At 38.5% G+C, this 12,529-nt stretch overlaps 3 protein-coding genes across 3 annotated transcripts in view; 2 read left to right on the plus strand and 1 right to left on the minus strand.

The window, feature by feature from the left end:
* LOC131772094 (uncharacterized) overlaps positions 1–1,587 on the minus strand; it is a 1,611-nt gene extending 24 nt beyond the window's left edge. Inside the window, exon 1 of the mRNA XM_059087998.2 lies at positions 1–1,587. This exon is cut by the window's left edge and continues 24 nt beyond it. Coding sequence (XP_058943981.2) covers positions 1–1,587 — 1,587 coding nt within the window.
* Positions 1,588–3,442: 1,855 nt separating this feature from the next.
* LOC131772024 (uncharacterized) lies at positions 3,443–5,973 on the plus strand. The gene has a single exon (XM_059087938.2). The coding sequence runs from the start codon at positions 3,519–3,521 to the stop codon at positions 5,136–5,138; it is 1,620 nt and encodes a 539-aa protein (XP_058943921.2). The 5' UTR covers positions 3,443–3,518; the 3' UTR covers positions 5,139–5,973.
* Positions 5,974–10,981: 5,008 nt separating this feature from the next.
* LOC131772095 (uncharacterized) overlaps positions 10,982–12,529 on the plus strand; it is a 2,167-nt gene continuing 619 nt past the window's right edge. The window contains exon 1 of the mRNA XM_066171105.1: positions 10,982–12,528. Within this exon, the coding sequence (XP_066027202.1) occupies positions 10,982–12,528 (1,547 nt within the window). The remainder of the gene's footprint in view (position 12,529) is intronic.

Below are 12,529 nucleotides of genomic sequence, written 5' to 3' on the forward strand. Positions count from 1 at the left end.
CTGATCAGCCTCATTAAGTCGCCCATTTACAATCTCTATGAGATAATTGCTTGTCCACAAAGCTAAAGGCACGGAATTTACTACCCCTACCAAAAAGTGTCTTTTCCATCTTTTTCGCCAAACAGCCATGACAGCCATGTTCTGATAGTGAGTCTCGATCGCGAGAGATACGCTAGTGAAAAACCATTCAATGACCAGCTGAACTGAGGTGCGAAAAGCAAACTCCTGCAGTAGCTTTAAAAGTGAACTGCTTCGTAAGTAAATGAGTTGATACAAGTACAAACCACCGTTAACAGACACTATACCAGCTGATTCATATAACATGCTTATGATGGCGACATCAGCCATCAGTCTCTCACGGCGAGGAGTGCGGAAGTTTCCCCAAGGAACTGATTTTTTTTTCCAAATAGCATGAAAAATGTGATCAATAAAAACCATGGTGCTGCGTTCTATGACTTCTGCAAAGCCGTGGACTATCCCAAGAATGGCAATGGACTGCAAACTGTCTAAATCTGCTTGCAAAACTCGGAAAATAATCGCCGAGCCAAAATACCAAGACACCAATAGGACATATGAATATCCCGGATGAGTTATGTTCCATAACCGCTGAACGCAAATTCGGGAGATCGCTTTGAAGATAACCCCACTGAGGGGCGAAAAGAGGGCAATTACTAATTTTCCTCTCCCATTTTGCTTGTTGTACACGGGGTAAATAAACGAAGTTATGAGGATGCCAAGAAGGAAAGTAACTAAGCTTGGCAACAGTATTTTAAAAAATAAGTTTGGGCGCCGCCCTCTTGACAGTATGCGGAAATGATTAGTTAGAAGATAAACTTGCCAACATATACTGATCAAAAATAGAAAGTTAAGTGGCAGCCTTTTTAATGTTGATATCTTCGAATGAGATATTCCATAGGCTTGGAGGAGTACACGATAAAGTGTATCCAAACAAAACATCAGAAAGACAACGAAGATTAATTTTCTCTTAACCCCTTTTAACTGGTATGGTCGGAAAAGGAAAAGCGTGGCTATAAAGAACCACATGTAAAGGAAAACGCACGCTATCACTTGAGACAATGTTCGAATCCATTGTATTTTCAGTGGAATGGAATCGTGTGAGTGAAATTGGCAGTTGAGTTCAGTTTGGTAGGAGATGTAGGAGATCAGCATATAAAGTGAACCTACGATGGTAGCAGACAGGGGTGAAATCAAAGCCCCAATGTACATTGACCTGCAAACTGTGCAGATGGCGGATGGTCTGAGTCTCTTCCAAGCCATGGCTCTATCTTTATTTTGCTGTTCGTCTTGTATTTCTTGCTTTTCATCAGGTAAACAGGCGTTTAGAACTCTCACGTTAAGACTGCTAGCCGCGAAATAATCCGGGCTTGTGACTTCATTGTCCTCGTGTTCTTGATAAATAAGTTCATCAACCGGAAGGTAATTCCATTCCAGACCTGTGCTCTGTAGAGGATCGTAGCCAAAAGATTCTGCCGTAAAATCAGGTTCTGTTGGGTTATAATGCTCTGTCACGTTTCGTGTAAAACTGAAAACGATATGGCCAAACACCTCTATCAATGTACTGCTCATTTTGTACAAACAATGCTCAGCAGATTTACATGGCAAAACACCCTTTTTCCTTAGCAGTCTATCAGCTTTATTTATACTCTCAGCGTCAAAAACAAATGAACACATCTTTCACTTTATAATCAGCAGCATTGTTTTGGCTGATGCGGTAGATCTGAAGGCGTGGAATATATTGACGTTCTGTGAACTTGAAACGCACTTAAGATTGAAGCGGAGAGGCTCTCCGTAAGAATCATGACAGTTAAGTGCAATACAATATACCCATTTGGCATCATCAAGAAATGCTTCCATCAGCCCAATAGCGGCCGTTAGTGTTTGGTTCATGCTGCTGGTACGTGCGTCTTTTCGTCCTTATGCTCACGAGAAACTCAAACAACGAGTGCGGTTTCAACAAGTGTTCAGATTTGAATTAATTAATTAATTCAGTGTTAAATGTACATTATTTTGGAGTTTATTTTTCATCAAATTTGTGAAAAAAAATCCTTGCCACCTTTTTTCCTGCGTACTGCAGATTGCTGTTTTGTCGCGCGTGGTTTCGCTAGTAGTTGACGGTTCGGGACCATTTTTACAAAATGTCCTCACACACGCCAACTCCACTCTACTTCCATATTATGGAAATAATTTTATGGAAATCATTTGATGAAATTATTTGATGCAAAAATTTGATTAAATTGTTTTGTGAAATAATTAGATTGAATAATTCAATGGAATCATTTGATGGAATCGTTTCATAATATCAAAGCGTCGGAATACTATAGGAGATTAACGATATGGTCTGCAGAATTTTTCCATTGCGTGACATTCTCGGACAAACAGATAGGAACTATCATTGTGTGACTAAATGCTGGGAAACGAAATTGCGGGTTCTGTATTTGTTATATTGTATTCAAGGCTGTAGGATCGTCATGACTTTCTTGTATTTTTTTCAACCAATCACAATTGATGATGTTTGATAAACACGAGAATATGGGAAAATTCCTTAAAAACATCAGTTGTATGTCGAGAGATTTTAGAAGGTCATGAATTAATTTAATTTTAACATTGACTGAGAATGAAACTGGTTTAACCTTTTTTTCTAATTCATAATTTTTTATTTCAATATATAGTGTAGCAGTCTTTCCGCTTCAGGCGTATTGAGGATTGCTGTTTTGTCGCGCGTGGTTTTGCTCTTACTGTATAAAGAAACGTGAGTTCTTCCGGAAACTCTCAAACACAGCGTTGACAGTTCTAAAAACAGCTTAAGCTTAGCGAGGGAAGGTTTTTGCAGTCGACGGTATTGTGTCCCCCAAGAATTTGAATAAGGAGTGCTGTACTCTATTAGGAAAATTTCCTCCTTTTTTTTCTGTTTGCTTACTCATAATAATCGAGAGATGAGCCTGACACTTCCCCTCTTGATGCTAATGTTGCAATACTGTAAAAAAAGCGTTTGCTTTTCCTAGACCTACACAAAGTAGTTTGCGCAGCGTATTTTCAAACTCTTTCCATCTTTGTTCAGGCACTTTGCCTTCTGGAAACGCCTGTAGGTTTTTATCCCAGCTGTAGTTTATTGGATTCTTTTGGTCACAAACAGGAAGAACCCCACTTTAACTTCAGGGTTGAGGCAGTTTGTTGCACAGCAACCTACAAACTTATGACATGGTCTTTAGGTCTTTTCAAGGTTAGGTCGCCTCAATGTTTGCATTCTACACTTCAGCCACCTTATCACCTCCGCTTTAGTTAAAAACTGGACGCCTTTCCTTGATTTTGAGCTGTACATTCCTGCTTTGTTCAACATGTTCGCTTACGTGACCCAAAGTTGTGCCTTTACCCAAAATGCAACGCATGATGTTATCATTTCACTTTCGTGACTAATGTTTTCCTAGAAAAGGTCGAAGTCGAAGTCGAAGTCTTCTAACGCTAACTTGTGGTGGATTTCACTGCCAAATCCTTCCAGCATGAGTACAAGCACACTAATAGAGGTGTTTGGTCACATGGTAGTCAGTTTTACGAAAGGTGTGATAGCGTTTTACAACCCAGATGAACCAGAGTTCACGACAGAGTCCTTGGGCTACAATCCATTAGAAAGTACAGGTCGAGAGTGGAACTATCATCCCTTGGATGAGTTCATTTATCAAGAATACAGCGACAGAGGGCACACACCTGGCTCCTCTTATATGCCGTCAAGAAATATTGCTGTAAGAGTTATAGACGCTTGCTCACCTCAAGAAAAGGAAGAAACACGAGGCGAACAGCGAAGAGATGACAGAGCAATGGCTTGGAAGAGTTTCAGACCTTCCACTTGTCACACAATTTGGAAATCACTGTATACTGGAACTTTGATTTCATTACTAACTGCAACAATCATCGGCTCTCTATTCTCGTCGTTCACTTATCTCTCTTACGAAACTGTACTCGACTGTCCGTTCCACTCCATTGAGTCAATTCCGTCACAGATACAATGGATGAAATGTATATCCGGGATCTTATCTTCTGCCTTTGTATACATGTGGTTCCCTGTGAGTATGTTACTTCTATTTCGTCCTTACCAGTTAATCGGAGTGAAAATGAAACTGGCGCTTGCTGCTTTCTCAGTGTATTGCTTGGATACCCTTTATCGTGTTGGACTACAGGCCTTTGAAGTTTTACAGTCCAAGGCATTCACATCACCGAAACTTCCGCTCAACTTTCTGTTTCTTCTTAGTGTATGTTTGCAAGTTTATCTTGTAACGAGCCACTTCTCGGTCAGCCTTTCGAGGAGGCAACGAGTTTATTTATTCTTACAACTGATTCTCCCAAGCTGTTTCAGTTACATTGTTACTTTCATTACAATTTACACAATTTACCCGGCATACAATAAACAAAAAAATGAAGGTAAATTACTGATTGCCATACTCGCTCCTCTGGTTGGATTTGTACTCAAAGTAATTTGTAGGATTTCTGTTCAGCGGCTAAGGAACGTTACACATCCGGGATATTCATACGTATTACTGGCGCCGCTGTACTTCGGATCAGCGATTGTGTTTCGAGTTTTACAAGCAGATCTAGACAGTTTGCAATCTATGGCTATTCTTGGAATAGTTCATGGAATTTCGGAGGTCTTAGAACGAAGCTTTATGGTCATTATTGATCACTACGGCCATGTTATTTGGAAAAGAACGTCAGCACCTTGGGGAAGTTTTCGCACTCCTCGCCGTGAGAGACTAATGGCTGATATCGCCATTATGAGCATGTTGTTTGAATCAATTGGTATAGTGTCTGTCAACGGCGTTTTATACTTATATGAAGCTATTTACCTACATAGTGATCCCCTTGTAAAATTGCTTCAGTCGTTCGCCATCCGAACTTCAATTTTATTGGTGATTGAGTGGTTTTTCACCAGCATGTCTCTAGCGATCGTGATTCACTACCAGAACATGGCCGTCGTGGCTGTTTGGCGAAAAAGATGGAGGAGACACACATTTGTTGCAGTTGTCTGCGCGGTTCCCTTAGCATTATGGACAAGTGGGTATCTCTTAGAGATTTTGCATGGGCGTTTCAAAGACACTGACCAACCTTGCAGAATGCCGTTCACTTAAGAGTAATAAAGAATGCATGTTCCACTGATGACTTACGTATCTTTTGCCAATCCCCGAGGTTAATCTGATATCATGAAGCATCTTTGCATTTTCTTCACCGGTAATGGTTTATCTTCAACTGCAACTGGAAACTACACGTGTTTGTTCAGTTTCCGTCAGATTGATCCCATGTACTTGGTATCACTCATTAATTCATTCAGAGATTTCTACAAATGTAGTATGCTAACGACACTTAAAAAGCGAAGAAAGCCCAACCAAATAATCAGTTACTCGATACGATAAAAAAGTATGATTTTGAAATATAAATCTGTTGTTCCCTTGTTTTCGTATAGTTAACCAAATACGCTCAACACTGTCTCAACATTGTATGAACCAAAAGTACGTTTAGTCGATAAGTCTAAATTGTCTTATTTGTAAAAGACATTTTCACCAAACGGTTTTTTCCAAGGCAGATTTAGGGTACAATCTCCGTCAACACAATATCATTGGCCGTTTATTCAAAGCTTATACTGTTAACATAATGCAAATAACTTTGATGTTGATAAATTTTTTTGTAACATGTTCTGCATTTAAGTGTACACATTAAATGTGGTCCTATCACCTGACATGAAGGGCTTTTCGAATGAGTCGTAAAACCAAAACCAAAATACATGTAATCACAACAGCCAATCACAAGAAATGAAAATACCTTTAAGAACCAATGAGAACTCAACATGAAACTGATCAAACTACCTAAAGCGCAGGAAAACGCACGTACTAAGTCGTGAGTGGTTTTAGTTTTGCATCTGATTGGTTAAAAGAGTTGCGCAAGTTCTCTGGACCAGTCAAAGAGCGAAGTGAAGGAAACACAAAGCATTCACGGATTACTTTCGACATTCAATTAAAAATTGCTTAAACATAAGCGACTGTATGTATTTCTGAATAGAATAGTCACGAAATGTGGGGTCAAGGGATAGTGTAAGACTAAGCACTTTGTTGGAAGGTTTCCTCCAATTGCATCGTAGATTGTTCGCGCTTCCTTCTCCCACGTTTAAAACTAACACTCGCCCACCTCAGAGGATGTAGTTCGTGGCTTTTAAACTGTGCTTTAGTGGTTTTTATTTAGTGATGAAGTCAAGTGGTTACATATTGATATGATAAAATAAAGTACGATGGGTGACAATGAAAACAAGAGGTTTTTTGGTGCTAAAATTATCATGCATGATTCCTCGTGCAAATCAAAGCCCACAGGTCGAGCGGGAAAACATGCGCAAAACAAAATCAGCCATACTTACATGGTATTTTTATCCATCATCAAGAACTCTTGCTGTGATGCCATGATCAGCAAGATGAAGATGAGGATATGGCTTCGAAGCAACTCATACCATCCGCTTTCCGCACATTTTGTAAATCGATGTAAATTGGGGCTTTAATTTCACTTCTAACCTTAGCCACCATCACAGGCTTTCTTTTCGTGTTGTTCACTGATCTCTCTTACAAAACTGCACTTAACTACCATGCAGTCCTGGCCCAGGGAATTAATTCCAATACAATGACAATGATTGAGATATATTTCTAAAATTGCATCTTGCACTACTTATTATATATGGTTCCCTGTGAATATGCTATTCCTATTTCGTCCTTATCAAGTAATGGGGTTAGACAAAAAGCTCTTTCTGGCCACTTTCTTTGCGCATTGCTTCGATGCTCTTTGTCGTGTTGGTTTACAAGCCTTAAATGCATTTGGGTCACCAGCATTTGCGGCCGTCCCTTTGTTTCGTTTTTACAGTGTTCTCCCTTATTTTAAGCATGACAGGTAAAATAAATTTTCAAACCGGTAAAGCAATCCTTTTACCTGTTGAATTTTCAAGAATTCCAAGCAATATTAAATGGTAAAGAGAGGTACTACAGGCAGTAAATGTTACCGGTTACCGCCTGAAAAGGAGAACGCTGTCTAATATATCTTAACAAGTATATCTTTTTAATAATTTCTCGGTCGGCAATTCGAGGAGACAGCGAGGCAGATTATTCTTACAGTGTTCTCCCAAGCTATTTGTGCTATATTCTTGGTTTCATCGCGGTTTATTCCATTTACCCAGTATACAACGAAAAACACAAGAAAGGTAAATATTATTAACCGCTATCTTTGCTCCGCTTATTGGGGTTTTGCTCAAAATCATTTGCAGGACTAGGGAACGTTTCCCATCCGGGACATTCATACGTCTTTATGGCACCGGTATATTTCGGCTCAGCGGTGATGTTTCGAGTTTAAGCTAAGCTGTTTATGATCCACGGCGACTCATGAAATAATTCGTGGAATTACGGAAGTCTTAGAAAAGAGCATAATGGTCGCATTTGATCACTACTGCCAGGTTATTTTGAGAAAAACATCAGCACCTTGGGGAAGTTTTCGCACTCCTCGTCGTGAGAGACTAACTAGCTAAAATCGCCATCGTGAGCATGTCGTATTAATCAGTTGGTGTCATGCCTGTTTACACCGTATTGTGCTCATATCAAGTGGTTTACCTACCAAGTCAATCCTTTGTAAAATTCCTTCAATCTTTTGCCATCCACTATCAGAACATGGCCGTCATGGTTGTTTGGCGGAAAAGATGGTAAGGACATCTACTTGTATCAATTGTCACCAAAGTTCCCCGTAGCATTATAGTCAAGAACATTCCTCGTAGAAATTATGCAAAATGAATTACTTCAGTTAGATAATTACGCAGATTTCTGAGACACGTAAAGAGCATCGAGAATTAAGTCAGGATAGAAATGGATAAATACATCTCCAGTTGTCTTTTTGCATATAGCTTATCTAGTAAGCTGAACACTGTTGAAATCAAAAGCACTGTATGTATTTCGTTGTAAAAATTTATTTTTTATTAATAGTGTTTTTCAATCTATATTTTTTATACATGACAATTGAAGGGTATATTTCGCTGGAGCGAATCTCAGTTAACATAATAATCATTGGTAGTTGTTTTGGAGCGTAAACTACCAACGTGGTACATGATAAATTTGGAAGACTTTGATGTGATATGTTTTCTCGCAAAAGCAATAAAATATGGAATAAATTTAGAGGATGATACAATTTGAGATCTGTTTTACCTTTGGTTGTATGCTTTTATTGTAGTGTTTTCACTTGCCTTATGTTGAAATGAAACCGTGAGAGACTGGGTGTAATCCTAAGTTGAATAGACACGTTAAGTCATGAATGGTTGTTTTGAGTACAGATCACCCGTGCAAAATGCCCTTCACTTAAAGAACATGTTGCTGGCAACAATTAAGTCATCTCATGTCTCCCCACTTCAAAATTGAATTAATTATAATAATCATGGGCTAGTGAAGCATTGCGCGAACTGCATCTAAAACCAGTAATGCGCTCACCTTGTAAGGTGAGCGCATATACGCATACATATTATTCCAAAGCAAGTTTAAGGAGTTCGATGGCGTTTCTTGGAAACTCATAGAATAAGATTATTACGCATTCGTGTGATTGAAGGCACCGTTGCTTGCGGGCAGAGCTCTCATATTTCCGTATCTTTCACGATGTTTTTATGATGTAACTTTTCAAACTTACCAAATTATGTAATTAATCATTTAAGTTACATTAAAAAAGAAACTCAAACAAAACTATAACATTTGGATATCATCAAGAACTTTAAGTTGCAATAATCCTTAGTTTTAATGGTCACGAAATTAAATGAAAAAGAACTTGCACTATTTTGACTCTTTTAACTGAAATAGTTTAAGTCTAATTGACTTAGATTTGTTCTGTTAGTCTCCACCGTCATTTATCATGCGATCGTTTATCTCAAACTACAGTGGTGCTAAGAAACACACCTTTTTTTTAATTTCTGTCATATATCCCTCGCTCTGGATATGGTTAATTATTTAAGTCAGATAATTACACAGATGTTCTCGACACTTTGGGGGCAACGAGAGTCAAATCATACAGTCAAATACTTGTTCGGATCGAAATCGCTCTGTAAATTTAAAGGTGCCTTTTTGCATATAGCTATAGTCAATGGGTAGTCCGAAGTGTGTTGAAATAAAAAGCATCGTCGCTATTTCGGTGTAAATTCTATTTTTTTTAAATAGTAGTGATCGCATCTATGTTTTATCCATGGCAATTGAAAAGTATTTCTCAATAGAGCAATCTCCGTCAACATAAAATATTATTATGGCAAATGATCAGGTTTTGTTCACCCGATTAAGCTGAAATATATTTCTGGCACGTGATTTTGAAAAGATGATCGGCTTTTTCGGGAAGTTTTCGCACTCCTCGTCGTGTGAGACTAATGTTTGAGTATCGCAATCATGAGTATGTAGTATGAATCAGCTGCTATAGTGACTGTGAATAACATTCTGTACTCTTATCAATTTATTAACAATTACGAAAAACTCTTCGAAAAGTCCCAAACGTCAATTCTATTGGTGATTGAGTGGTTTTTCGCAAGCGTGTGTCTTGTGATCGAGGCTTAATATCAGAACATGGCTGTCATGGCTGTTTGGAGAGAAAGATGGAAGAGACACACTTGTGGCAATTGTCAATGCGTTGACATTGGCACTATGGTTGAGTACATACTTCATGAAAGTTTTTCATGTTCGCTCCGTATTCAGCGGTAAACACGTTTGTAGCCGAAATGTAAAGAAGTAACCCTTCTTGATACAGACAAAACCATCAGAGCACAAATTTATGCACCAGCTTCACCAATACATTTGAATTCAGTGTAGCATCATAATATGGTAATGAAACGAAATTACTCTCCTTTGACGGCGGCACAATGTATTTAGCTCACTTAATAATCTTTTCTTATTAAGGAAATCACTAAAGCTGACTTTACATGTGAATCTTTGTTTACAACATTGTCCTTGATTGAATATTTACATCGAATAATAATTTCCTTACTGAGATGTAACAATATAAGACCCAAAATAAGTTGTTTTGTTGGTTAGAGAATTTAGCCTGACACCGGCACGATTGACGTTATGGCAATGCTGATAGAGTAGAGTTTGCCGAACTGGCTAATCTCTTTATATTACAACTTGTTTCCGTACAGGGTATGTTTAGAAAGGCTTTTGAGATCATGGAATTATGTGAACATCAAAGTAAATTTGATCGATATAATCATTTGTCCTGACATACGTATTATATCTGAGAAGAATCTTAGATGGTCTGCTTCAGCCCCCGCCGTGAGATGAATTAGCTCGCGAAGAATGCAATCTTTATCAACTAACTTTCAGTTTCAAATGAGCCTGAAAATTTATGGCTATCGTCTGGGTTACGAAGATCTTATTTTATTGTAATTGCAGTCTAATCATTAAGAATATGATTTCAAACGAACCTTGATCTCTTCGTCGAGAATTAAGCTAATGTTGAAGAATTCCCTTCAGCTTCATCAATGTAAAAGCATCCGTTCAAATATAGATATTTCCTTTTCTGCTAAAAATAACTGAGAATAATGAGTTGAATGAATTTCAGTGGTTTTCCTTTGTAGTGTAACAACATGTACGAGTTGTCTGCAAAGACTGCGCATTGAGATGAAAACTGGGTAAACTTTTTTACTTTAATTTGTATCTCAATGGCTATTCGACATAGTTTATGTGCATGTTCTGATATTAAGTCAGTGATCAAGGATATGTCGCCCACGATACCAAATATTTACTCCCGAGAAAAAAAATTTGAGAAAATATCGAAAGTCCAAAGCCTCATCGAAAGTTTCCATATTCATGCGCATCTACGTCCAACTTTTAGGAATGACATTATACGCATTAGAAATGTTGAAATTGAAATAGAAAGTCAGTTGAAACCTTCCTGTTGTATCTCAACGTTCGTTGTAAAAGTAAATCATTCCAAAATGAGTAGCAATACATTGATAGAAGTTTTTGGTCACATCGTGTATAGTTTCACACGAGGCGTCACAGAGCATTACAATCCTGATGAACCTGAATTTACACCGGAATCTTTTGGCTACGATCCTTTACAAAGCACCGGTCGAGAATGGTATTATCATCCTTTTGATGAATTCATATTTCAAGAATACAGCGACACAAGGGATACAGGTTTTTCTTATCTTTCTTCATCAAGTCTTAATGTACGATGTATAGACGCGTGCACACCTGAAGAAAACGAAGAGACATTAGACAACAACCAAGATAAAGATCATTCAATGGCTTGGAAGCGGCTCAGACCATCCATACTTTCGACATTTTGGAAAGCATTACGTACTGGTGCTTTGATTTCACTGTTGACCGCTGCTTTAATAGGCGCACTATATATAATGATAACCTACGTCAGCTATCAAACTATCAACAACTGCCAGTATAATGACACGGAGACAATTCCTGAGAAACTACAATGGATTAGAACTTTGTCTGCCATCACAGGTTGTGTTTTCCTGCACTTGTTGTTCTTTCAAGGTACGCTCTTACTTTTTCGACCATATCAGATAATGGGGTTGAAGGGGAAACTGTTCCTTGTAGCTTTTCTTCTGTTTTCTTTGGATGCACTTTATCGCGTGGCTCTTCAACTTCTTGGAACATCTCGTTCTAAACTTTCTGTGTTACAAAAGATTCCATTGAACGTACTTTTCCTCTCCAGTGTATGTTGGCAAACTTATCTCTTAACAAATGTATTCCGTACTCTAACAAAAAGGCGGTATTTATTTTTAAAAATGATATTGCCAGTCTGTTTCTCTATGATAATCGGCATCTTCGTAGCATCTTATATTTACCCAATGTACGGCAAGCAAGATGAGAAAGGAAAGCTACTTATAGCAATCTTCTCGCCTCTCATCGGGGTCGTTCTTAAGGTGATCTCTCGAATATGCGTTCAGCGGTTATGGCGTGTAACTCATCCAGGACGTTCGTTCGTCTTGCTTACGCCGTTGTATTTTGGAGCAGCGTTTATGTTTCGAGTGTTGCAAGCAGACCTTGATAACATAAAGTCTATTGCTATTCTTGGGATAGTCCATGGTGCTGCAGAAGTCATAGAGAGAAGCACTATGGTTTTCATCGATCACATTCTCCATGTAATTTTACAAAGAAAATCAGCTCCTTGGGGAAGTTTTCGCACTCCTCGGCGGGAAAGACTTATGGCTGATATCGTAATTTTAAGCATGCTTTATGAATCGACTGCTATTGTGTCTGTTAATGGCGTCCTGTATTTGTATCAGTTCATCTTCTTACAAAATATTTCACTTTTAAAGCTGATGCAGGAATTTGCAATTCATACCTCAGTTGCGCTGGTTATTGAATGGTTTATGACCGGCGTATCCTTAGCCATCGAAACTCATTATCAGAATATAGCAGTTATGGCCGTTTGGAGAAAGAAATGGAAAAGACACGTTTTGGTTGCAATGGCAAATCTGGTTCCAGTGGCTTTCTGGTTGACACCGCACCTCCTA

Source organism: Pocillopora verrucosa, chromosome 8 (assembly GCF_036669915.1).
Source record: "Pocillopora verrucosa isolate sample1 chromosome 8, ASM3666991v2, whole genome shotgun sequence".
Lineage (NCBI taxonomy): Eukaryota > Metazoa > Cnidaria > Anthozoa > Scleractinia > Pocilloporidae > Pocillopora > Pocillopora verrucosa.

What these genes read in the sequence shown, in the direction of transcription:
- LOC131772024 (XM_059087938.2), top strand. Translation starts at nt 3,519, where the DNA reads ATGAGTACAAGCACACTAATAGAGGTGTTTGGTCACATGGTAGTCAGT.